Raw genomic sequence first — 27,343 nt, 5'->3', positions numbered from 1 at the left:
GCAAGTTTACAATGACTGGACGAACGTTTCCGTTCACTCGGACTCTGACCACGTGGACCTCGAAGAGTGGACGCCAAACGATGACGTCGAACTATGACGTCAAGCGGAGAGGTTATAAGCAGCATTTGCCGGCTGCTAGAGCAATGCTCGTGTCGTGCTCATCGTCGGGAGCTGAGTGCTCGTTGTTATGCTCAAAATGTAGTGGTGAGCTGTGTGCTCGTAAACTGTTTGCTGTATGTTAGTTTTGCGGGCTCTATATGGGAGTCGCGCTAGACGGCCAATGTATCTTGCTTAAAATGTAACTAATGTAAATAAATCCTGTTCACCGAGTTCCTCTCTACGACCTTCAACTCCTTCAAATGGTGGCAGCGGCGAGATAGTCCGATGACTCCTACATCTGGTTGACAGCGGTAGGATCGTCCGCCAAATCTGACAATGTAAAAGAAGAACGGTCTCAGCAAAGACTGCGCCATTGCTGCTATCCCATGCCCACTGACGAGGGTCGTCATCGTTGGCCTATTTATATGCGCACCACAGGGTGACACATGCGTTGATGCCGTTGGTTTGGTGAAAAGATCCGGTGCGATGATTCTGGTGACGTTTCCGGCATGCACGGACGAAGAGAACAGCAAATCGCCGCATGATGCAAAGGCCGAGTTTTCAGCAAGGAAGGGCATAGTACAGGCTCCATCGAAGGGGTTCCAGGCACGGACAGGAAACAGCCCGATTAGTGGAAAAATCTGGATGTAAAAGAAGAACGGTCTCAGCAAAGACTACGCCATTGCTGCTATCCCATGCCCACTCGCATGGGATAGCAGTGTTCATCGGGTTCAGCAGTGTTCATCGGATTCAGCAGTGTTCATCGGATAGCAGTGTTCATCGGATTGCGGTGTTTATCGAACCAGCATGGTACCTTAGAGTTTGTTGAAGAGGGGTGTCACATTCTAGGATTTGAGGTAAGCTTTTTTGATGTTTATGGGTGATAGCGGGGTTTAAGAGCCGATGCGATCAGAATTGCACATAGTGCATAGTTAAGAATGGTATTAGTGAATGAGGTGGAATATGGTTTACGGTGACCACTTCGATGAGTGTCGATAGGTTCGTTGAGGAAAACTTTTGCATCGAACTTGGGTCGCTGGGCTATTTCGGTGAAATAGCATTGCCGATGGAAACGTAAAATCTTATTAGCGTCCTGTGCATCTGCCGTGGGGCTGACACTTTTCTTTTTTTTTTTTTGCAGTGGCAGAACCTTTGTTGCCCCTATTCAAAAACTCCCTAATGTTCATGTCATGACATAAGTATATTGCATGATGTCATGTTCAGTGCAGGTTAGCCTTTGCCCACAAACTGTGACTGTCACACTCTGTTGCATCTTGGGTTAATAAAGGTGTTTATTGACTATCTGTCTGGTGTCTCGGCCATATCTATGAACCATGCCCTATAGTGCCCTTTGCACGTTGCATTATGGAGAAGTGTCGCACCCTTTCCTGACTGCGCTTGCAGGGTAAGCCTCACACAACCCCATTCCCAAAACATATCGACTGTATCAGTTAAAATTTGCATGGTATATGGTAAGCACACGTGCATTGGACCCTGTGCCAAAAGTTCTTGCTGCTGCGTCAAATAGGCTTTTTGCATGCTCCAGGACCTGCGGCGAAAAGTGAAATGGTTGTTCCACCACTGACATCCCAAAGACTGCAATTGCGACATCATTCGGGCTTTTTGAGTACATGTGCATGCCATTCAGGCTGAGAAATGCTGCTCAGATATTCCATAGGTTTATCAACGAGGTCATCCGGGATTCCCCTTTGTCTTTGCGTACTTCGATGACCTCCTGGTGGTGAATATTTTCCCTGAGCAGCACGGCACCCATCCATTTGCACCTGCTATTTTCTCGGCTCCAGGAACAAGGCCCTCTCATCTACCCTGCAAATTGTGTCTTTGGTGTCCAAAACATTGAGTTCCTTAGACACCACATGAGTCCCAGAGGAATGAGTCCATGGGAAAAAAAGTTCAAGCCTTGTGCGAGTTCCTTCGCCCAACATCACTGCGAAAGCTCTGCAAGTTCCTTGGGCTGCTCAACATCCACCGCTGTTTTCTTCCCAACATCGCTTGAATTAATATACACTCACCAATCTTCTCAAGACCACTAGAGCTCCGTCCGCCCCTCTGCCCTCGACATCCAACCCCGAAGAGTCCTTCCAAGCTGCCAAAAACGCATTGGCAGATGCCACCATGCTAATGCATTCCCTTCCAGTTCCAGCACAACTCCTGGGGCCCACTCGGATGTTTCCCCCAGAAGCTGAAGCCTGCAGAAACACAGTTACAGCACGTTTGGTCGTGAGCTGCTCGCAGTATACTTGGCCATTCGGCATTTTCGACACCTGCTGGAAGGAACAAGCTTTCACATCCTCACAGAGATCACTAGCCTTTGACGTTTGCTTTTCGCAGTAATCAGAACACTTATACCGCACGGGAGATGTGGCACCTCAATTTAATCTCTGAGTTCACCGTGGACATACGATACATTGAAGGCCCAGTCAACGCAGCTGCACATTCCTTCTCCTGTATCGACACAATATCCATGTGTACACTTAGAAGAAATTGCCACGGTGCACCATTTAGACGTCGAGCTTCGGGACCTCCGGTCCTCTGCTACGTCATTAGCGCTGTCCGACGTGCCCCTTCCATTTTCTTCAGGCACTATCACTTGCGACATGTCAAGCAGTCGAACACGCCTATCCGTTCCATTCCGACTCTGCCATCAAGTATTTACAAGCTACACGGCGCAAGCCATCCTGAAGTTCGTGCCACCCAGAGTTCAATTACTTGCCGCTTTGTGTGGCCGAGTGTGAACTCTGACGTATGCCGCCAGGCTCGCAAATGCATCCACTGTCAATGCTCCAAGACGACACGACACACGAAGTCACCAATTCACTCGTTTCGTCCACCTGACCCCCAGTTCGATCACATTCATGTCGACATTGTTTGCCTGCTGCCACTATCCTGAGGTGCTCGCTACTACTCACTTGTGTAGGCTGTTATACCTGCTGGCCTGAAGCATTTCCTCTCACTGACATAATAGCACTCACAGTGGCTTCTGCGTTTGTCAGTGGCTGGATATCATGCTTTGGATGCTCTAGCGTTATGACCGATTGTGGCTGACAGTTTGGATATGATCCCTTCCGCAATCTATCTAGCGCAAAAACAATTCGGGGAACTTTCTTGCCTAGTTTGCTGCTCCATTGACGCCATGCACATTCAAGAGGCTGCCATATTTTTGCATGTACTACCCGTAACAAGAATGCAAAAATATCAACAGTGAAGTCAGGCTGCGGGTTATATGTGAATTTCACTTTGAAGTGGGGCTACACAGCAGTGTGGCATGTGAATTTCGCCTTTAAACATGGCTTCACGGCAGCATGGCATGCACTGCAATGATCAAGGCCAGGTTTTTCACCATTTAGTTTCGTTATCTCCAAGGGAACCCCATCATCTCCGCCCCCCTCCCCTTCTTGAGTGTTGAAGCTGATCTCTCTCCTCCATTGTTGCCCATTCTTCTCCTGTTTACAAGATCAGCATTTTGTGTTCAGTAGTTGGCTAGTATACTGCTTGTGCCAAACTAGAACTCAGATCACTGCACTCAATGTCTGCCCTAGCATAGCAGAAGCTGATGATAAACATGGTAAAAGCAGCACAAAAATAATGGCAACACAAGGGGGAGAAATACACTGGGGAGGCGCTGAACTAACAACGGTTAGTTCAGCCTGTCCTGTGTATTTCTATGTCTTATGTTGCCGTTATTTTTGTGCTACTTTTACCATAAAGATCAACCAACTTGCCCAGTTTTACACTCTATTGCTGATGATGAAGCTTTCACGTGATTTGAGCTTGCGGATTGGGAATCACATGATCATACATACGTGATCACGTGAGTGCTCGCGGTGCTCCGTTACCCATGCTGCTCCGTCTGCACAGGTCGTCCTTTGACATGCAAGTGCTGCTAGCTGCGAAGTGATCCGATTCACGCCATATGTCACGTGACTGACTCGTCCACGGTCATGTCCATTGTGCGAATCCAGCTTTGTCAGCATCGCCGATGGGAAGGGGGAGAAGAAGGCTGAAGATACGACATGGACGAATTGTGCATCTGCTAATGGAGACTTCTTGCAATGGTTTTAGCATTGCTGTAAGCAGTTACTTCTGCTGGTTATATGCGTGGTTCTTTCTTTTTACTTCCAGCCTGTTGTAATTAGGGGTGCAAGTTATATGGTTGCGGGTTATATGCAGAAAAACACGGTATTTAGCAGCATACCAAGAGCTCTTGTCTAGTTTCTTTTAAGCAGTGCTTGAGGACCTCTTCCATGATGAGCAGTGGCTACTCGGCCTGTATGGTTGCCTTACCAACGACGACTGGACTAGTAGTCGAAGCATCCCCTCAGCTGAATGTCTGACCCTTTGAGCGGCTCAAGAATTCTGCTTTGTCCATCACAGAATACACGGCCCAGGTCTGGACTCCCCTGCTGCACTCCATTCAAGTGAGTGGCTCCGATAGTTCTAAGGTGTTATGGCCACTCCTCCAACCATGGTTCCATTCAACAATCCGAGCTCCATGGCCTCCAGGCTGTCAGTGTCCAGTCGTTCGGTTTCACTGTCAATGCCACCATCCAGCACTTCATCGACTGCCAACACAGTACACCCGGTCCATGTTCCATAGGCATGGCAGGTCTACGGAACATGACACAGTTTCTGTGCCGTCCGCTGGTGCTGTTTTAGAACCATTTGAATTTCTCGCCACCTCCTGTGTAGTGGGGCACCTCTTCACAGCATGTTCATCATTCTTCTGCAAAAATAATAAAGAAGGTTTCTAAACCTGTGTTATAACTCGCTAGGTTGCCCACTACAACGGTAATGAGCACCAACAGCCTCTCCATCTCGTGACGTGTCTGCCACCTAGGCATGGCTGTTCAACTGTTGTGCGCCCTTGGCAGCGGCCTCCATACTGGTGGTAATTTCGATAATTCATTTCAGTGTGAGCTCTTCCAACAAACAGTTTCTCATCACATGGTCTTGAATACCATGGACAAGCCAGTCTTTCAGATTACTATCCACCTTGTGTCCAAGCACACATGGGTCCACCAGTTTTTGCAGTTCGGCAACAAAGACCTTTGTGCTCTGCCCTCATTTTGCATCTGGCAATAGAGCTGGTAGCATAAAACCCAACTCCTAGGTGCTTAGTACTTGTCAGGAGGCACAGGCTTTCAGTGAGTATGATGTCTTGTAAATGCCAGCAGTCTCTGCAGTAATTAGTATATTGGCCATTCACAGGAGCTCCGGAACACTACTTGTTGCCCGTTGTCAGAAAGGCCATCGGTGAGGAAGTGTTGTTCCAAGTCTTCAACAGATTCCTCCCGCTCTGACGCTTCATCATAGAACGCTTCCCAATTTTGCCATGACACTGCTACCGCTGCAGGCAGCCGATGAATGTTAGAGCAAAAAAATATAAAAAATGAAACAAAACAAAGTTATTGCAGGTATCTTTGTTGCCACTTGTTACAGGTTAATAAATATGTTTTTTTAGCAAGTAGCCAGCCAAACTGAACTGCAGGCCCTGTGCTGCATTATGTAGGCATGTCAACAACACGTCCTCTGGTGGCTTTGCAGATGCAGCACCTTCTATAATCACAAGAAGTCCTTTCTTTCAACAATAAGAGAAATTACCAAGCAACAAGGCTGGAAAATTGTTGCCAAGGTAGGCATAACAGAAAAACTAGAAAGCTACAACAGTGGTGCATAAAACTAATCTGGTCACACAATATGGCTGACTTAGCCGCTTTTCAATGTTGCCAAGAAAACAGGTTTTCTGTCAACGGATAACTCCCTCTCTGTATAAAAAATAGAACATTCATCAGAATAGATTCTTTTTCTCAGTCACGCAGTTAAATGAACAGTAAATAAATTTTTCCTAACAAAATTCACTTTTCACATTATTGCTGCTCGAGAAAACATTTTCAAGTGGTGGCAACATTATGCTTCAGTAATGTTATAGAATATTTATTTTTTCTTTCTTTCAGAGCAGTCTTTAAGCATGGAAGCTTATCTTGCTGACAAGACCATAAGCTGCACTTTAATATTTGGCTGTTTACCTTGAGTGCAAGAAGATGAAAGAATTGGAGTGTGCCCTTTGGTCAAATGGCACAATTTAGTTTAATGAACATCTGCTTCCTGCAGAACCTTGTGAGCATGCCAACCTATGATCTTTACTACAATGTGCTACTATTGTGAAGAGAAAAAGAAGTGCGACTTCACCACACGCACAGGCGAGGGGAAATTGGATTCCATTAAAGTGGCCGCACTACGCAACTGTTAATCGACGGACACATAGCCGCTTTGTTCTTTACATTGTGGTGCCGTGAAACCTGGGAAGGATACTGCTGTCCGCACAACCAATCATGGACCGACTACACCGCCAGCATGATGTCATTCAGAGCACCGCTACCCGAGTCATCGCCGCCCCAACTGAACTGACGGCAACCGACATGGAAGTGCTCTTAAACGAACTCGATGGCAAGGACCATTGCCTCTCTGAAATCATCGCCAAAATAGAAAGGTCACGATCAACGACGACAAATACAAAGCCAAATTTACCGAAGACCGCGAATACCACGATAGATCTGCCACGCCATCAGCCAGGTTCGCCTGACATGACACTTGTGCCACTCTTGGATACAAACCAACTGCCACAAGCTGTCTAGCCGATAAGCAGGCAGTACATATAATTGGTGTGCCCGAGATGTTTACTAAACGAGAACACTGCGACCACCCGAGAACGAGTCAACATGTTCTCCTATCGAAGCTCCAAGCAAAAGCAAGGGTACAACTTCAGCTCTTCTTCAACAGCAAGGTGATCACCGACGCAAGCCCACAGATACGGGCAAAACTGAGGACAAGTTCGAGTTGCCCGAAAACGACACGCGCAAGCCGTCGAGCCTTGGGCAAGATCGAATACAAAAGTGCAAGATGAACCGCTGGCTAGAGAACCGGAACTGTCGAAATTGTCACCACTCTTGCTTCTCTCACCACTCCCACTGCAGCGAGGAGACCGAATACCACTGGCAAAGCAGCACTTAAAGCCGTAGCCCCGAGACCAGCATATCGAGAGTGTCAAGGCCTTCTAAAACCTTTTTCAAGAACAAAGAAGACACAGGCTACTACAAGAACCATGACAAGAATGGCTATGTTCCTGATAAAAAAGACCACCATGGGCAGCCCCATCTGCAGTTCACGTCGCCACCGTGTGAGCAACACTTCTCCGCCGAGAGGATCAAAACCATGGCCCGGTCATATGTGCCGAGAACTGCAGATCCGGTCCGAGAACTGCAGATGACCGGCAGCCACGTGGCACGCAGTCAGCTCAGGAATGTGGTACGGAGCAGAGTTCCACGAAGCCCTCTGACGTCAACACCGAGAGCTGTGCGGCACTGAAACCTATGTGTGTGTGCAACACGAACACTTGCGTCCATGGAGTCCTCGAACGTGTGAGCCTTTGTGTGTGTAGGCTCGAACTTGTGTGCCATTGTGTGTGTGGGCCGTCTTGCGGGGGGCAGCAAGTTTACAATGACTGGACGAACGTTTCCGTTCACTCGGACTCTGACCACGTGGACCTCGAAGAGTGGACGCCAAACGATGACGTCGAACTATGACGTCAAGCGGAGAGGTTATAAGCAGCATTTGCCGGCTGCTAGAGCAATGCTCGTGTCGTGCTCATCGTCGGGAGCTGAGTGCTCGTTGTTATGCTCAAAATGTAGTGGTGAGCTGTGTGCTCGTAAACTGTTTGCTGTATGTTAGTTTTGCGGGCTCTATATGGGAGTCGCGCTAGACGGCCAATGTATCTTGCTTAAAATGTAACTAATGTAAATAAATCCTGTTCACCGAGTTCCTCTCTACGACCTTCAACTCCTTCAAATGGTGGCAGCGGCGAGATAGTCCGATGACTCCTACATCTGGTTGACAGCGATAGGATCGTCCGCCAAATCTGACAATGTAAAAGAAGAACGGTCTCAGCAAAGACTGCGCCATTGCTGCTATCCCATGCCCACTGACGAGGGTCGTCATCGTTGGCCTATTTATATGCGCACCACAGGGTGACACATGCGTTGATGCCGTTGGTTTGGTGAAAAGATCCGGTGCGATGATTCTGGTGACGTTTCCGGCATGCACGGACGAAGAGAACAGCAAATCGCCGCATGATGCAAAGGCCGAGTTTTCAGCAAGGAAGGGCATAGTACAGGCTCCATCGAAGGGGTTCCAGGCACGGACAGGAAACAGCCCGATTAGTGGAAAAATCTGGATGTAAAAGAAGAACGGTCTCAGCAAAGACTACGCCATTGCTGCTATCCCATGCCCACTCGCATGGGATAGCAGTGTTCATCGGGTTCAGCAGTGTTCATCGGATTCAGCAGTGTTCATCGGATAGCAGTGTTCATCGGATTGCGGTGTTTATCGAACCAGCATGGTACCTTAGAGTTTGTTGAAGAGGGGTGTCGCATTCTAGGATTTGAGGTAAGCTTTTTTGATGTTTATGGGTGATAGCGGGGTTTAAGAGCCGATGCGATCAGAATTGCACATAGTGCATAGTTAAGAATGGTATTAGCGAATGAGGTGGAATATGGTTTACGGTGACCACTTCGATGAGTGTCGATAGGTTCGTTGAGGAAAACTTTTGCATCGAACTTGGGTCGCTGGGCTATTTCGGTGAAATAGCATTGCCGATGGAAACGTAAAATCTTATTAGCGTCCTGTGCATCTGCCGTGGGGCTGACACTTTTCTTTTTTTTTTTTGCAGTGGCAGAACCTTTGTTGCCCCTATTCAAGAACTCCCTAATGTTCATGTCATGACATAAGTATATTGCATGATGTCATGTTCAGTGCAGGTTAGCCTTTGCCCACAAACTGTGACTGTCACACTCTGTTGCATCTTGGGTTAATAAAGGTGTTTATTGACTATCTGTCTGGTGTCTCGGCCATATCTATGAACCGTGCCCTATAGTGCCCTTTGCACGTTGCATTATGGAGAAGTGTCGCACCCTTTCCTGACTGCGCTTGCAGGGTAAGCCTCACACAACCCCATTCCCAAAACATATCGACTGTATCAGTTAAAATTTGCATGGTATATGGTAAGCACACGTGCATTGGACCCTGTGCCAAAAGTTCTTGCTGCTGCGTCAAATAGGCTTTTTGCATGCTCCAGGACCTGCGGTGAAAAGTGAAATGGTTGTTCCACCACTGACATCCCAAAGACTGCAATTGCGACGTTGCCAAGAAAACAGGTTTTCTGTCAACGGATAACTCCCTCTCTGTATAAAAAATAGAACATTCATCAGAATAGATTCTTTTTCTCAGTCACGCAGTTAAATGAACAGTAAATAAATTTTTCCTAACAAAATTCACTTTTCACATTATTGCTGCTCGAGAAAACATTTTCAAGTGGTGGCAACATTATGCTTCAGTAATGTTATAGAATATTTATTTTTTCTTTCTTTCAGAGCAGTCTTTAAGCATGGAAGCTTATCTTGCTGACAAGACCATAAGCTGCACTTTAATATTTGGCTGTTTACCTTGAGTGCAAGAAGATGAAAGAATTGGAGTGTGCCCTTTGGTCAAATGGCACAATTTAGTTTAATGAACATCTGCTTCCTGCAGAACCTTGTGAGCATGCCAACCTATGATCTTTACTACAATGTGCTACTATTGTGAAGAGAAAAAGAAGTGCGACTTCACCACACGCACAGGCGAGGGGAAATTGGATTCCATTAAAGTGGCCGCACTACGCAACTGTTAATCGACGGACACATAGCCGCTTTGTTCTTTACATTGTGGTGCCGTGAAACCTGGGAAGGATACTGCTGTCCGCACAACCAATCATGGACCGACTACACCGCCAGCATGATGTCATTCAGAGCACCGCTACCCGAGTCATTGCCGCCCCAACTGAACTGACGGCAACCGACATGGAAGTGCTCTTAAACGAACTCGATGGCAAGGACCATTGCCTCTCTGAAATCATCGCCAAAATAGAAAGGTCACGATCAACGACGACAAATACGAAGCCAAATTTACCGAAGACCGCGAATACCACGATAGATCTGCCACAGTGCTGACAGTGATGCCACAGTGCTGACATCTTCCACCAAAGGGCTCACACTCATTGACCAACCACACTATGTCCAGTCGACTACACCGACAAGCCCGCCACCTCCAAAAATGCCTAAAGACTCCAAGTTCCACTTCAGCAAAGATTAAGTGACTCTAGTAGTACTGCCATAATCTACCGCATAACGCCGTGCTGATTTGCCTCTGGATGCCTTCCTGACGCCTACATCGACAACCAATACAACGACATAGACAACCTGTTCTTCGTGAACTGGTACAAGAGGAAAATGAAAAAAAAAAAAAACTCATTTGATGGCTCCACTGCTTGCCTGCACGCCGTCCCATTATCTTGGGGCTTCTGTCCACCCTGGAGGGATACCAGCAGCAACTGCCGTCGCCACCGTAGCCAACGCACTGGGCTATTGTTGGCCCAGAATGCGATGACTAAAATGGCTACGATTTACGCCTGTTTGACTACTACCAGCCAGATAATTTTGTATGCAAGAAAGGTCTAAACAAGTTTGTCCAGGCTGATGAAACGCTGGAGTAGTTAGAAGACACCGAAACACCGCTGTCATCATTGATCATCTCGTCCATTTGTTTGCAGGCAGCAATGTGTTGTGAACAGAAAAAAAAAAGCGCAACATCACCATGGGCAAGGCGGAACGGGGTTCCATTAACCCTTTCAGGGTCGATTTTTTTCGCCACATGTGACCGCCCAGGGTCGATATTTTATTGTAGATTCCAATTCTTCTGAGGGACCTATTTCGAAAAAAATTTGCCATAATTGTTCTAGGGTGGCCATTAAGTCAGAAAGAAATATTTTGCATTAGTATATATGTACTCTTCATTCATGAATAACTACAATAAAAAAGGAAATAAACTTATAAGAATGAAAAATTCCATGCGTTTTTATACACACATTCAAGGCTTCAAAGATGCGCACACGGGAGTATTTCAAAAGTCTCAAATGTTCCTGCTCTTACACCATTATTTATGTCCATAGCATAATCGAACTGCGTAGGTGAGCGCACTCAAGAAAATTGTGGTTGTGTGCCCGTCAAAAAAGAAAAACTTGTGACAAACTTTCGCTGGTCTTCATCTTATCGCCAACCAGAGGCGATTAGTTTTCGCAAGTCTCCAAGAAAAAAAGAAACGAAAAGGAAATGCATGTACGGCAGCATCCTTACTATGCTCACCCCTGTGAGCACTGAACGAGTGAGAAAAAAGCGGCCGCCCTTTGAAAAATTAGTAATGAGATGGCCATCAGTTTTGCGTGCGCAAGAAGCCGAAACCACCCACGCAACAAAAACCAAACTGCTCCCTGCCGGCGCAAACTATCTAAAACAAACCATGCCACGAAAACCAAGAGAGGGATGGGTGAGAAAAAAAATTCCATGTATTCCCACAAAGTGGCAGCACATCCCCAAAAAAAAAAGTTACGAAATTGGCGAGCTTTTTAAACGTACAGACGCCGCTGTAAATATGCGGCATCGACCATTTTGGACTTGTTCACGGCACCATATATTTGTCATTGACCCTCAAAGGGTTAAAGTGGTCGCGCTGAGCAACTGTAACTGACGGACGTGCAGTTGCTTCATTGTTTACGCTGCTATGAACAATGTACTGTTATTCAAAATGATGTATATCTATATGTTATGAGTACAGGAGCCTCTGTTAGCCGTGGCGTGCCTTTAGCTCCTGCACCTTTCATGAACTGTATACAAGAAAAATAAAGGTTCATATTGAAAATTGGCAACTCATAAAAGAGACCTGTAAGACCCAAGTGACTGTCTGGCTTAGATTTACATACACTGCGCAGTAATGCCTGCAAATTGAGTCTGCATTACACAATTTTGAAGCTTTATTAGCATTGTCTCTGTTGCTGTCATACATTTTTTTTTTTCCCCGAAGCGTGCACAGGGGGCAGGCATAGTGTTGTGATTCTATTGCCACACTCCTGGTCAGTGGTCTCCATCTATGTTATCCCCAGGATTGGACAATCGTGAACCATGAGAAAGTAATAGCAATGAAAATCTTAGCCTTATTCTGGCCGAGTATTTTTCTTTTAATTTGACTCCCTTTTCAAGCAATCCTAAAGATGCTTAAGAGCAGGAAAGTTTAACAATGTTGCCAAGACACTTGAGAAAATCGTGCTCTAAGGACTAAGAAAGAACAGGGGTCTTTTATTTTATTTTCTTCAGATTTTTGCCCAACCATTGATGGTGACACACAGCAGCCCTCATCTTCCTCGTCCTTGCATTCACCCAATGTGGTTAAAGCTGTTGCGCAAGCCTAGGGGTGCTTTCTTTGGTGCCTTTGAGCCAGAGCAAGCATATCTGAGCTCAGCTGCTGCTCCCAAAGCAATTGGAAGAGCCACGTAACTTGATCATGCTCTGACTCCCTTCTGGTTGGCAGGTGTGAGGTGCCAGCAGAGATGCCCGTGGACTTGCGTACCAAGCTGGTTCTGTGCCTGGTGCACCTGGGAGGAGGCGAGCACTTGACAGGTGACCTGGTGGACCAGCTGCGGCGAGACCAGGACCCGGAGGAGGCCGGCGACCTCTTCCTCGACGTGGCCGAGGCACTGATGGATGTGGGACGCCCCCACGAGGCTCTGCCCTTGCTGCATGCACTGGTGGGCACGCAGAACTATGGAATGGTGAGTCGTTTGCCTGCGCCGACACATGGCGAGTGTCAGGCGTGAAACCCACGCATGTGTTCCGCAAAACACATTCACCTTAATCACATATATAAGTACATTGGCAGCTGAGAAGCTGTGGAGAGGAGGACCAAGCATGTGCATTCCCTCAGGCGGCGGTGTGGCTGCGTTACGGGGAGTGCCTGCAGCAGTTGGGGCGCCTGCGGGAGGCAACCGGAGCATACGAGCGCACGTGCGAGCTGGCACCCGGGCATGCCCAGGCACGCCTGGCCCTGTGCCAGCTGCTGTTGGCCCAGGGGCTCACGGATCGAGCCATTGCCTGCCTCGAGTCGGCCGATGCCCCCCAGCCAGGAGCCATGGCAGATGCTGACGTGAGTCTTTCCCACGGGGTGAAGAAGGCATGCCAGGGGCTTGACATCCCTTTCATTCCAGTAATGAATGAGAAGGGGGTTAACCGAGGGGCCTGGTTTTTATTTATTATACCATAAGAAGCGAACAAACACATACACCAAGGACAACACATTGGAATTTACTTGTACTTATTGAATTAAAGAAATGATAAATAATGGAATTGAAAGTGTATGAAAAAACAACTTGCCGTAGGTGGGGAACGATCGCACGTCTTCGCATTACGCGTGCGATGCTCTACCGTTTGAGCTATCGCGACGCCGTTCTCCCATCTACTTTCTGGCAACTAATGCCTGATGATCGGCTCTGAGTGTAAAGCATCTAGCCCATAGATATTCATGCCACTTTTTGCAAGCAAACAAACAGGCTAGTGCCTCACGTTCCCCAACTGAATATTTTCTCTCAGCCGGTGACAGAGCGCGTGATGCAAAAGTAATGGTATGAAGTTGTGACCCTTCCTTCTGCTGTAGTACAGCTCCTAAGCCAACGTATGAGGTGTCGGTGGGGCCTATGACAGGTAACTCCGGGTTGAACATTTGCACAACAGGTTTGCATGCCAAGCGTGCCTTAGGTTGATTAAAACTATTATGAGCTTCCACCGTCCATTGAAATGATTGATCTTGTCGGAGCATTTTCCGCAACGGTTCCACTAAATCTGCATAATGATGCAGGAACTTGGTGTAGCAGCCAGCTGGACCTAGGAATGACTGCAGCGACATTATGTCCTTAGGGGGAAGTGCATCAACTATGGCTTTGATTTATGATGCCATGGGAGAAATATCCTGGGCCAACAGGTCGTGCCCTAAATATGAGAGTTCCCTTTGCAATAAAACATTTGTGATTCAGTTTCACTCCCATTTTGGAAATTGGAGACAGCACTTCCTTCAAGCTGCAATCATGCTCTGATCTGGTCTGTCCTCACACCTAAATGTCATCCAAATTGCACACTGCACCCGTACAACCCTTCAACACGTGTGACATAAGCTTTTGAAATGTAGCTGGGGCAGAAGCTAATGCAAAGCAGACTCTCTTGAACCTGAACAGTCCTTTATGGGATGTGAGCGTTGTCAACTCACGACTTGTTTCTGTCAGTCCCACTGGATGGTATGCTGAAGCCAAATCCAGCTTTGAGAACCATGTAGCTCCTGCGAGCAACTGCAACAGTTCCTCTGTATGTGGAAGTGGGTAGCCGTCGATGACGACAGCTTTATTGGGCTCCCACAAGTCCACACACAGGGGCAGAGAGCCATCCTTCTTTTTCACGACCACCAGTGGAGACACCCACTCCGATGCATCGATGTGTTCGGTGATGTCCTTGCGCTTCAAACGTGTGAGCTCGTCGAAGACCTGTTATCGAAGTGCCAGCGGAAGGCATCTTAGCTTCGCAGTGACGGGAAGAACATCTGTTCGGTGATTGATTTGACGAACGCCGTCCTTGACAAAGCCGAGCTCACTTGAAAACAAGGCTTGAAATCCTGGCAGTGTGTTCTCCGGCACTTCGAACACATGACAAGTGGCTTGAAGACAAGTGGGAGTTGACCCCACCATGTTGATTTGCAGTATTTGTGTGGCGTCAAGGCCAAGCAACGAAGATCCTCGTCGAGTGAGATGAAAAGTCACCACTTGCTGAGTATCGTTGTACTGTTTGTCAGCTTCGAAAGTGCCCAGAGTGGGAATCAACTTGCCGGAGTAGTCGCGAGAAGCCAGGGTTGACGACGACAAGGTGCAGAAATGTGCAGAATATTTCCAAAAATTAACATTGTTCACAAGAGAGATGGCCGTGCCAGTGTCGATCAGTAGAGGGACTGGGGTCCCTTGAAACGTCATCAGCATCATCAGCCTGATTACACCCACTGCAGGGCAAAGGCCTCTCCCATACTTCCCCAACAACCCCAGTGATGTACTAATTGTGGCCATGTCGTTCCTGCAAACTTCTTAATCTCATCCGCCCATCCGCCCACCTAACTTTCTGCCGCCCACCTAACTTTCTGCCGCCCCCTGCTACGCTTCGCTTCCCTTGGAATCCAGTCCGTAACCCTTAATGACCATCGGTTATCTTCCCTCCTCATTACATGTCCTGCCCATGCCCCATTTACCCGCCGTGGTTGCTCAGTGGCTATGGTGTTAGGCTGCTGAGCACGAGGTCGCGGGATCGAATCTCGGCCACGGCGGCCGCATTTCGATGGGGGCGAAATGTGAAAACACCCGTGTACTTAGATTTAGGTGCACGTTAAAGAACCCCAGGTGGTCGAAATTTCCGGAGTCCCCCACTACGGCGTGCCTCATAATCAGAAAGTGGTTTTGGCACGTAAAACCCCATAATTTAATTTTTTTAAATGCCCCATTTCTTTTTCTTGATTTCAACTAAGATGTCATTAACTCGCGTTTGTTCCCTCACCCAATCTGCTCTTTTCTTATCCCTTAACGTTGCACCCATCATTCTTCTTTCCATAGCTCATTGCGCCGTCCTCAATTTAAGTAGAACCCTTTTCGTAAGCCTCCAGCTTTCTGCCCCGTAGGTGAGTACTGGTAAGACACAGCTATTATATACTTTTATCTTGAGGGATAATGGCAACCTGCTGTTCATGATCTGAGAATGCCTGCCAGACGCACCCCAGCCCATTCTTATTCTTCTGATTATTTCCGTCTCATGATCCGGATCCGCCGTCACTACCTGCCCTAAGTAGATGTATTCCCTTACCACCTCGAGTGCCTCGCTACCTATTGTAAATTGCTGTTCTCTTCCGAGACTGTTAAACATTACTTTAGTTTTCTGCAGATTAAGTGTTAGACCTACTCTTCTGCTATACCTCTCCAGGTCAGTGAGTATGCATTGGTCCTCTGAGTTACTAAGCAAGGCAATATCATCAGCGAATCGCAAGTTACTAAGCTATTCTCCATTAACTTTTATCCCCAATTCTTCCCAATCCAGGTCTCTGGATACCTCCAAGAAACACGCTGTGAATAGCATTGCAGAGATCGTATCTCCCTGCCTGACGCCTTTCTATATTAGGACTTTGTTGCTTTCTTTACGGAGGACTACGGTGGCTATGGAGCCGCTATAGATATCTTTCAGTATTTTTGCATACGGCTCGTCTGCACCCTGATTCCGTAATTCCTCCATGACTGCTGTGGTTTCGACTGAATCAAACGCTTTCTTGTAATCAATGAAAGCTATATATAAGGGTTGGTTATATTCCGCACATTTCTCTATCACCTGATTGATAGTGTGAATATGGTCTATTGTTGAGTAGCCTTTACGGAATCCTGCCTGGTCCTTTGCTTGACAGAAGTCTAAGGTGTTCCTGATTCTATTTGCGATTACCTTAGTAAATAGTTTGTAGGCAACTGACAGTAAGCTGATCAGTCTATAATTTTTCAAGTCCTTGGCATCCCCTTTCTTATGCATTAGGATTATGTTAGCGTTCTTCCAAGATTCCGGTGTGCTCGAGGTCATGAGGCATTGCGTATACAGGGTGGCCAGTTTCTCTAGAACAATCTGCCCACCATCCTTCAACAAATCTGCTGTTACCTGATCCTCCCCAGCTGCCTTCCCCCTTTACATAGCTTCCAAGGCTTTCTTTGCTTCTTCCAGCGTTACCTGTGGGATTTCGAATTCCTCTAAACTATTCTCTCTTCCATTATCATCGTGGGTGCCACTGGTACTGTATAAATCTCTATAGAACTCCTCAGCCACTTGAACTATCTCATCCATATTAGTAACGATATTGCCGGCTTTGTCTCTTAACGCATACATCTGATTCTTGCCAATTCCTAGTTTCTTCTTCACTGCTTTTAGGCTTCCTCCGTTCCTGAGAGCATGTTCAATTCTATCCATATTATACTTCTTTATGTCAGCTGTCTTACGCTTGTTGATTAACTTTGAAAGTTCTGCCAGTTCTATTCTAGCTGCAGGGTTAGAGGCTTTCATACATTGGCATTTCTTGATCAGATCTTTCGTCTCCTGTGATAGCTTACTGGTATCCTGTCTAACGGAGTTACCACCGACTTCTATTGCACACTCCTTAATGATGCCCACAAGATTGTTGTTCATTGCTTCAACACTAAGGTCCTCTTCCTGAGTTAAAGCTGAATACCGGTTCTGTAGCTTAATCTGGAATTCCTCTATTTTCCCTCTTACCACTATCTCATTGATCGGCTTCTTATGTGCCAGTTTCTTCTGTTCCCTCCTCAGGTCTAGGCTAATTCGAGTTCTTACCGTCCTATGTTCATTGCAGCGCACCTTGCCGAGCACGTCCACATCTTGTATGATGCCAGGGTTTGCAGAGTATGAAGTCTATTTCATTTCTAGTCTCACCGTTCGGGCTCCTCCATGTCCACTTTCGGCTATCCTGCTTGCGGAAGAAGGTATTCATTATCCGCATATTATTTTGATCCGCAAACTCTACTAATAACTCTCCCCTGCATTCCTAGTGCTATGCCATATTCCCCCACTGCCTTGTCTCCAGCCTGCTTCTTGCCTACCTTGACATTGAAATCGCCCATCAGTATAGTGTACTTTGTTTTCACTCTAGCCATTGCTGATTCCACATCTTCGTGGAAGCTTTGGACTTCCTGGTCATCATTTCATTTCATTTCATTTCATTTTATTACCTTAAAGGCTCCAATAAATGGAGCGTTACATAAGGGGTGGCAAGAATAAAAATACATAGTCACAATAACAGGAAGTTTTTTACATTTTCGGTGAACTTGGATGGGCACATAATGACAGCAACGTCGTTAGGAAGGCCGTTCCAGTCTGCAGCTGTGCGAAGAAAAAAAGAATTTGAAAACGTGACAGTGCGTGAGCGTGGACGGGCAACCTGTAGCTGATGGCTGGTGCGGTGAGATATGCGTGTAGGAGGAAGGATATAAGGTGGGATGCGCATATGGCTATGAAAGAATTTGTGAAATAAAGCTAGGCTGGCAATGCGACGACGGAGCGATAAGGGGGATAATGCGGATGCAGTTTTTAAGGAGGAAACGCTGATGTCAAAGGAATATGATGAGTGGATGAAACGAGCGGCGCGATTTTGTACAGATTCAAGATCATTAATTAGGTATGCCTGATGAGGATTCCAAATAGGCGATGCAAATTCTAGTTTTGACCTGACAAATGATTTGTAGGCTAACAATTTTACATGTTGAGGAGCGTGATGCAGATGGCGTTTTAAAAATCCTAAAGTCCTGTTCGCGGATGATATTAGGTTAGTAACATGAGGATTCCAGGAAAGATCGCTCGAAATTGTTACTCCTAAATACTTGTATGAATGAACTAGTTCTACCGGAACTTCAGATATTACATAAGGAAATAGGAGGGAATTACGGCGACGGTGAATGGACAAATATTTACACTTACGCGGGTTAAGTTCCATTAGCCACTCGTTACACCAGTCCTGGACTGCATTAAGATCACTTTGAAGAGAAGATTGGTCAGCGGTGGAATTAATAACACGATATATCACACAGTCATCCGCGAACATACGTATGCTAGATGTTACGTTTAATGGTAAATCATTTATGTATATTAGGAAAAGTAGCGGGCCCAGCACGGATCCTTGTGGGACGCCTGAAGTTACAGAGACTGAATTAGAATTCCTATTATTAATGGTGACAAATTGTGAACGATTAGTCAAGAATTCTTCAATCCACTTTAGTATATTAGGGTCAAAATTTAAGCGGGAAAGCTTTATAAGAAGGCGTTTATGGGGCACTTTGTCAAAGGCTTTAGCAAAATCTAAAAATATTACGTCAGACTGAAGATTACAATCAAGGTTAGAGTGCAGATCGTGTAAGAAAGCGGCAAGCTGAGTCTCGCAGGAGTAACCACGGCGAAACCCGTGCTGGGCAGGATTGAAAAAGTTAAGTTACTAGATGTAGGGGCGTAGACCTGTACAACCTTCATTTTGTACCTCTTATTAAGTTTCACAACAAGACCTGCCACCCTCTCGTTAATGCTATAGAATTCCTGTATATTACCAGCTATATTCTTATTAATCAGGAATCTGACTCCTAGTTCTTGTTTCTCCGCTAAGCCCCTGTAGCACAGGATGTGCCCACTTTTTAGCACTGTATATGCTTATTTTGGCCTCCTAACTTCACTGAGCCCTATTATATCCCATTTACTGCCCTCTAATTCCTCCATAGCACTGCTAGACTCGCCTCACTAGATAACGTTCTAGCGTTAAACGTTACCAGGTTCATATTCCAATGGCGGCCTGTCCGGAGCCAGGGATTCTTAGCACCCTCTGCTGCGTCGCAGGTCTGACCGCCGCTGTGGTCAATTGCTTCGCAGCTGCTGGGGACTGAGGACTGGGGTTTGATTGTTGTGTTCATATAGGAGGTTGTGGCCAAGTACTGCACCAGGGTGGCCAATCGTGTTCTGGTAAAGGAGTGCATTACCGGTTCTGGTCACCGGGATCAGGCCACACTCCAGGCCTGTTTATGCTATTTTATCAACACGCGGTTTTTTTGTTCTCTTTTTTTTAATATGGTGGAAAATTGCACAGCACCGGGATTTGAACCATGGACCTCTTGATGCGAGGTGGGTGTTCTACCTCTACGCCATCGCTGCACTGACGGTAACTGTTATCTCTTTCTTATTTTGTGGCAATTCTATGCCCAGAATATGCGGAGAATTCAGGATATGTACTTCCTCCACGGTGGAGACTGGTGCCTGCTACGTGCGAAGTCCCAAGGACTGATGCTGTAGGCGGCAAACTACCGCAATGTGTCCAATTTTCCCACAATTATTGCAACGTCGACTGCGGGCTGAACAGTTTCTCGCACTTGCATTATGTTTCGGAGAGCCACAATGGTAGCAAGACGGTCGATAACCCCCATCCTGGCTTCCTTGCTCAAACTCTGGGCGCCATCCACCTTGCTCATGAGTGGACGCACGACGTCCTGAAGTTGCTTGAAGACGCATTTCTTTTCGTACGAAGGATTTTCCGTTGTAGGTTCGTTGATGCGATGAACCGGCATTCCCTCATAATCTGCATGTACTTGTTGTACGGCTTCTGAAGCTTTGGCAATTTCTTCTGCCTTGGCCAACGTAAAGGTTCAGCCAGCATACAAAAAACGTTCGCGTAACGCTGGGTTTGCGACTCCTTCTACGATCTGATCTCGGACGCGCTTGTCGAATGTCGAGCCAAATTCGCACGACAACACAAGCTGTTTAACCGCCGCTACATACTGGGTACGTGGGTCACCCGGGAGTTGAAGTCTCCTGTAGAAATGATGTCTCTCCACGATGAAGTTTGTTGCATCTTAAACAGAAGGTCCAAGCTCTCGACTAACTGTGTACATTCATACGTTGTCGTTGCTTCCGTGGCACGCTCGATCAATGAAGCCGGTACAATTAATACCAGAGACTGTGTAGCAAGTGCTCCAGCTGTTGTGATGGCAACTGCAGCCGCTTGACTAGTTTCTTAATTGTTGAAATGTTGGCTCCGCTCCGAGCAGTGTGAGAAGGAGAGCCGCTTTCTGTTCCGGTGCCCAGTCGCTACCCCCAGCCGACAGGAGATTCGCCTGGAATAGTTTGAACCATCGTTTCCACGGCACTGCAGGGAAACTGGGCGCAGGCAAAAATGGCGCGGGACCGAGGCCTGACGCCATGCTGACGGAAAGTGTCATAAAGGTTACAGGATACGGTGGAGTGGAGCATTGAAAACGCAGGTCGGTCGAAGCAAGCGTGTAACAGTCGGCGCAGGTGTACGAATGTCACCCACTTGGTTTTCCTTGCCACCATTATTTGATATTGCGAACACCTTACAAGTTGGACAGGCATGGCCCAGCGGCCGAGCATTGGACATGGCCTACAAAAAACTACACTTCTGAGTTCCAAGCGGGTAAAAGATGGGCTGGTACCCGTTTTCAACAGTTTTATTGCGGCAGTGCACAACAGCTACCAATCACAAGGCCCCATGCCCACAGCATCGTGGTTATCCGACCACATTCACAAAATAAGCTAAGTGGCGCATTCAGGTCCTAAAAGGTCCCCTGAATTGGTGTGTCGACCCGAGAGGGCGCCACACAACACATTTCACTTTTTTTCTTACTACAGTCCACACGCATTACAATGTATCCTTATACTTTCTGATATAACAGACAGTTTTTTTTTTTTTCACTTGGTTTGGTTTGCCTGCATTATACCCAGGACAGTTTCCACTTTAATTAACCTTGCTATGACAAACTATCCACTACGACGGACAAAATTTTCGCCAATTTTGTCTATGTGATACTTATCAATGTACTTTGCTACTGCGATATGTGAATTTGGCATGGCACAGCACATAACTTTTCCCAGCCACTCGTGGAAAGGGCAGAAATTCTGCAGAGAGAAGCAACACACCAGCCTTGTGCCACGGCGTGGCCCCTCGCTGGCTGATGGTCACTGTTTGGGGCAGCCATGCAGGCAGCTCACTGCCGCCCGCCGTGGGTGCCTCGTGGCCTAGCATAGCCGAGGCCATTTCGCTTTGAAGCCATGGGGAAGGCAGAAACAACCAGCAGCGATCACAAAATGCATTGTCTTGAGATCGCTTTACAGAAAACATTAATAATTCGGCCCTGGTATGTAGGGTCGAAATAGGTAGGGGTAAATAATAACTTCCATGATCTTGCACGCAGTCCCTGTTGTAAAGTGGATTAGTTTGAGTTTACGGTCATCTTTTGTTCGGGGAGTAACGAACGTCCAGCTAAATAGCTGTCGGTAACTTTTCACACTTCCTTTATTTTGGTATTTATCTAGTTTTGTTAAGTGAAAATTACCAACATCTGTAAAGAAAAATCAGAAAATAAATGAGGCAGACCCAAGTAATGTCTGCTTTGGTAACTGAGTGTATAGCGCCCGGCTATGAGACGTGGACCAACATTTAGGCCGTTGGCCTGAGAGTGCTCACACATTACTGAACAGAGACACCCTTTCACAGATATCATTGTTGCCAGAATAATTCTTAAAGAGAACTGCACCGTGTTGCTACAGACCATTTTATCGAGGGCGTCACCATTTTGCGGTCACAGTGACGTCAATCGTCTGGCCCCATGCTGGTATGTGGGATTGCGCTCAAGGATGCACATGCTGTTGATGATGAGTGGCAAGTGTTCATGTTTTCCTGGGAGGTCTCAAAAAGTTTTTGTGATTAGGAAACTTAGCGTGCCGTTACTAAGATTTGAGGCTTGAATGGGAATGGCAATGGCAATATCGAATGGCAATGGGCCTAGAGGCCATGTCACCGCTCTGCCTGCAATTGCAATAGGAGGTGAGTCAAGTCTAAACATTGTCTATACGTATCATACCTGCAACAGGATATTATTCTATGTCTAGCCTTAAGCTCTCCTAAGGTATCACTCAAGTGACAACAGAGATGTCTCCTTGTGTCATGCAGTGTGCCGCACCAGTGTACAGTTAACCGGCCAGATGCCATTGAAACACGTTTTGCTATCTTTTCAGCTCCTATAGTTTTCGTGGTGAGATATTCTAAGCATTTTTTACCTGGCACGCAAGCATCAAGCTTTACAAAATAAAGAATTGCAAAATAACTCGACTGGAAGGGCCGGGAACGTGGAACACTCAATAACACGACCTGGGGTTGGTGGCCACGAATATGCCATGATGAACCAGACGCATGCAATGCATTGAAAAATATGCGCACTCTTAGGTCCTGAGTGCTGCCTGTGCAAGGGCACCTTGCCAACTCGATTGATCTGAAAAACGAACAACTACTCTTTGCAACAACATTGCTTTCTATAGTAATACACATTGTGTGATGCGCAGCGCCAGCCAGACAGCTTGCCGGCGAGATTCGGAAGCACGGAAGAGCCCATGTGGGCTAGGAAAAGCTGGCACACAGTAGGCATGGCTTTGGTTATGGAACGAAAAATAACACACCTTCATTTTCGTCGTTGGCACGTAGTGTTTGCATATAACATCCTCTGTCAACTTCCTACAGAATGTGGTTGCCAAGCGCAATACTATTAGAACACATTTCAACAGAATAACCTTCCTAGAGATGTTTTGCAAAAAAATATATATATAATTGCAGCCTTTGTCGGTACTCAAGGATGCATAAAGCATAAATAGAAACATAAATGAAGAATTGATAGGCACTTCTTGAGCCGTCTAATAAACAGTGTATTCCATAGGAGGTGAATTATTGCTCTTAGCATATGATATCGTAATACATGTGAGTGAATCCAGTACTTCAATAAGGAACCGGGGTCTGTATCTGAGCTAGTTGGTACGGTGACATTTTGAGGCATGGGAAGTACAAAAAAAGAACGATAGTGAAAAGAATGAGGACATACAGAGCGCTACTTCCAACTGAATTTATTGCGCAAGAGTACTTGTATACACGCATTCGCCATTCATATGGACCACAGCGCATGCGTCAGAAAACATTCCACATCTAAATAGCTGACTAACACCATTGCTCATCGAGATGACATCCAAGCCACAAACTCTGATAAAATACACATGTCCACATAGAAAACAATGCCATGCCAACAATATAAGACAAAACAACAGAAAAGAGATTGTAGCCCAAAAAAGGAAGATTGTCAAAAAGATAAAATAACAATCCAAAAAAATTGTTTAAAAAGAAAATAATGCCATGAAATGCTAAAAATGCTTCCTCGGTGAATAAAAAGTTCAAACAGGTGGTAAAAGTGCTGTAAAAACCGAGGCACCAAAAAAGTCCATGCATGTGTGAAAACTCTAGGAAGAGGAAAGAAAGAGTCAAGGGGAAATAAAGAAGAGAATAATCGGTGCAGATAATCATGCTCTTTCCTCGAGAGCGACACAGAAGGGCCACTAACGCAACTCGGGCCGAGCTGTTGAATGCACGACGCTTCAAAAATGTCTCGTGCGGTCCGCTCTCTATTTCGATTATAACAGCCTGGTCTGCAAAAAGGCGAACACCAACACGTGGCATAGTGTAAAGCCATATTGGTATTTCCTTATTTTTATTTATGTAACCTTGCGGAAACCCTGTTGCGTCAACCCCAAAGGAATAGTGCTGTGCCACCGTAGAAAACCGACAGGAGAAAGACAGCATCAAGAACGCTGCAGGATGCATTTGGGTTGTTGCGTTCTCGGCTCCTGACAAGCTTGGTGTGGTCTGCGTGAGCGTGCGAACACGAACGGCCTAACACCTGCAGCAAAGGACATGCCAAGCGTTTTTTGTCCCACAAATGCACCATCGGTTAACATCGGTTAAACAGGCCAGTGTGTCCATGATCACCTACGAGAACATGCAAACAGTTTGAAGTTAAAGCAGGGCAGCAAAATGGCTTTGAATTGTGCCACTTGTGCATTTTTGCCTTTTTCCAGACCAGGCTGTTATAATCGCAAGTTATAGAGGTCAGACTGCCAGAGAAATTTTTGAAGCGTTGCGCGTTTAACGACCTGGCCTCAAGGAAAGAGATTGCTTCTCTGCAATACCAGGTGATGCAGTGCATTAGTGCCTTTTGATTGTTCTCTTTGTTCCCCCCCGCTCCTCTGCCTATAGATATGTTACACATGTGCTGCCTTTTTATTACCCAGGAGATCATTTCATGGCGTTATTTTCCTTTTATACATTTTGTTGCATTGTTATTTTATCCTTTTGACGATCTCGCTTTTACAGCGAAGCTGTTAGTCTCTTGGTGGTCTGCATTCTTCGTGTCTGCGTCTGTTATTAAAAGTGTGGGCCAATCCCAGCAGCAGTGCGTGGCTGAAGCAGGGGCTCGTACCTCCGTAAGGCAGAGCCTTCAAGCACTCAGCAAAGTGAGGCAAAAAGTGCATACATTCCTTGGAATCACGCATACAACATACAGAACAGCATTTGTTTCAATAAAGAACAAGCGCAAAACAAGCATCTAAACCACATAATTGATAATGAGCCACTCCTGATAATTTGTAGCACGTAGCACTCCCTGCATACGTTTCCCAGTAAAGATTACTGCTGTTGGCAAACTGCCATGGCCACAGCAGCTTGTAACGTGGGGAGTGACGTCACTAGTCCTTTGTATATAATATAACCAACCTAGCAACTGATTTCATCCTTGTAGCACTACTATGGGTACGCAATGCATTGTTAGGACTTCTGAGAAGCAGCACGAATACGAGGACCGGCTAAGGGAAAAAGAAACATCTATACGACTGGCGACGGCGTGCTGCCAAGAATACCATTACTCCCCTACTAGTACTATTACTCTCAATTTCCATTACTACCATTACTCTAAAGCAATAAAGCATTGCATACCTCGCTGAGCAGTTGTACTGGTGGTTTTCTACTGCTTTTCTGGACATCCACATTTGCAGGGCCGGGATGGCAAGTGAATTTTTTTTTTATGTGCACACTCCTTTTTGCTGTTCTTTTGTCTTGTATTGTTGTCGTGCCGTTGTTTCCTATGTGGGCGTGTGTATTTTATCAGTGTGCAGCTCAAGCATTGCCTCGATGGGCAGTGGTGTTGGCTATCTATATGTGGAATGTTTACTGATGCATGCGCGGTGGATATGAATCGTGTTTGCTTGTATATGTTTTCTTGCCCAATAAATTCAATTGCAAGTAGCGCTCTGTAGGTCCTCATTCTCTTCACAGTCTGCGTTTTTTGTGCTTTATCTGCCCTAAAATGTTGAGTAAAGAGTAGTACCAAAGATTCGTGTTCAATATCCGGTTATCTGGCTAACTGGTTAAATAAACTGCCTGTCCAGTATATTCAATTTCATAAATCTGCATAACCAGATAACTGTTTTTTGTAGATTTGAGTCGCTTCCCTCCAGTGAAACCGCATAGCCGGTTTGACAGCTATTTGTAAGCACTAGATTGTACCATTGCCAGATCTGTTTCTTTTTTGTTTTATTTCCTTGAACTCTATCTTCTCATTGTTTTTCTGATTGCCTTTGGATTCCTATAATCAAACACTTGATGGTTTCTGCCATTTTGCAACATACTGCAGCCCTAATTTTGAATACAGCTGGCTTGAAGTACAACGGACCGATCTTGTTGGATCGCTACGGTCCATTGTAAGAAACAGTACCATTAATGCCATTTTGCAATGCCTTGCACTAACTGTGTGGAGCAGCAGCAGGATGCAGCGTGCGTGCTGCTGCGCCGAGCGCAGCTGCTGCGGCAGTCGGGACGGCAGCAGGCCTTCATCGAGACTGCCCAGCTGCTACTCGAGGCCCACTGCCCGCCAATCCAGACACCCACCGAGTATGCAGGTGAGCTCATCCTTGCTCTTGCAGGCTAGTGTGCCCACGTGCAGTGAGTGCAGTCTTCTCAGCACAACCCTAGCACTATGTCTTGTTTCAATAAACGAGTTCTTACATAATCATGTAGGGCATGAAGCTGCATTCAGTTAAACCTTGATGTAATCAAGTCGGTAAAATCTATGCTTCACTTTGCTGTAAAGAAATTTCGTTGTATTGACATTCAACCTTATATTCAAAGTATAGTCAACAATGGATTCTTTTCTACATGGACGGGGCTACAAAAACAAATTTCAGTAACAAAAATAAAATCAATTTCGTTGAACTTGAGGGCCAGCGACCACTTCTACAGTTTGATGCTGCACCATCAAAGTGCTCTTCAGAGCGGCTTTGGAGCAGTTTGGAAGTAAAGCAATGGGGGTCCAACGCACTGTGGTGATCCATCGAAGCGAAGCTTTCCTGGCTGGCGAACATAAGCTCAGCTGATGCTGTGTTCATCAAACTGCTGCTCTCCACAGCCTCCGATAAACGCATAATCAAAACCCATTAAATGCCGGAAAGAGAGCTTCAAAATTGCATGAAAACGAGGTTACTCATTGTTGCAGTTACTGCAAATTACTGCAATTACTAATTCAATTGCAATCTTATCTTCAATCTTCAACCAAAATATTATAAGGTGGTTTTATCACGGAACATCTACATGGTTTTATGGAGTAGGTAGCGATGTTGCGGGTAAGTACAAACGGCTCCATTTGCTGGTAATTTGGCTTTTTTCTCCCAGTCAAGTATAGCTTTTTTCAACTTGGAAATCGTGGAGAGCGAGCTGTGTGGTATCTGGAAACGAGTGCCGACAGCCTTTTTGTCGCCTATTGAGATTGCTTGCAAGATTGACCTCAAGCAAGAGGGCGTTGCATTTAGCGCAGCCGCTCTGC

The 27,343-nt window shown here is 46.2% G+C and overlaps 1 protein-coding gene across 4 annotated transcripts in view; it reads left to right on the top strand.

The window, feature by feature from the left end:
- The window catches only part of LOC135897947 (general transcription factor 3C polypeptide 3-like), a 291,263-nt gene that overhangs the window by 175,553 nt on the left and 88,367 nt on the right, over window positions 1-27,343 (top strand). For all 4 annotated transcript variants that reach the window (XM_065426657.2, XM_065426656.1, XM_065426655.2 and 1 more), the window contains 3 exons: window positions 12,571-12,811; window positions 12,964-13,182; window positions 26,285-26,423. In XM_065426657.2, coding sequence (XP_065282729.1) covers window positions 12,571-12,811; window positions 12,964-13,182; window positions 26,285-26,423 — 599 coding nt within the window. The remainder of the gene's footprint in view (window positions 1-12,570; window positions 12,812-12,963; window positions 13,183-26,284; window positions 26,424-27,343) is intronic.

Source organism: Dermacentor albipictus, chromosome 2 (assembly GCF_038994185.2).
Source record: "Dermacentor albipictus isolate Rhodes 1998 colony chromosome 2, USDA_Dalb.pri_finalv2, whole genome shotgun sequence".
Classification (NCBI taxonomy): Eukaryota; Metazoa; Arthropoda; class Arachnida; order Ixodida; family Ixodidae; genus Dermacentor; species Dermacentor albipictus.
This window is presented reverse-complemented; position numbering and strand designations above follow the sequence as displayed.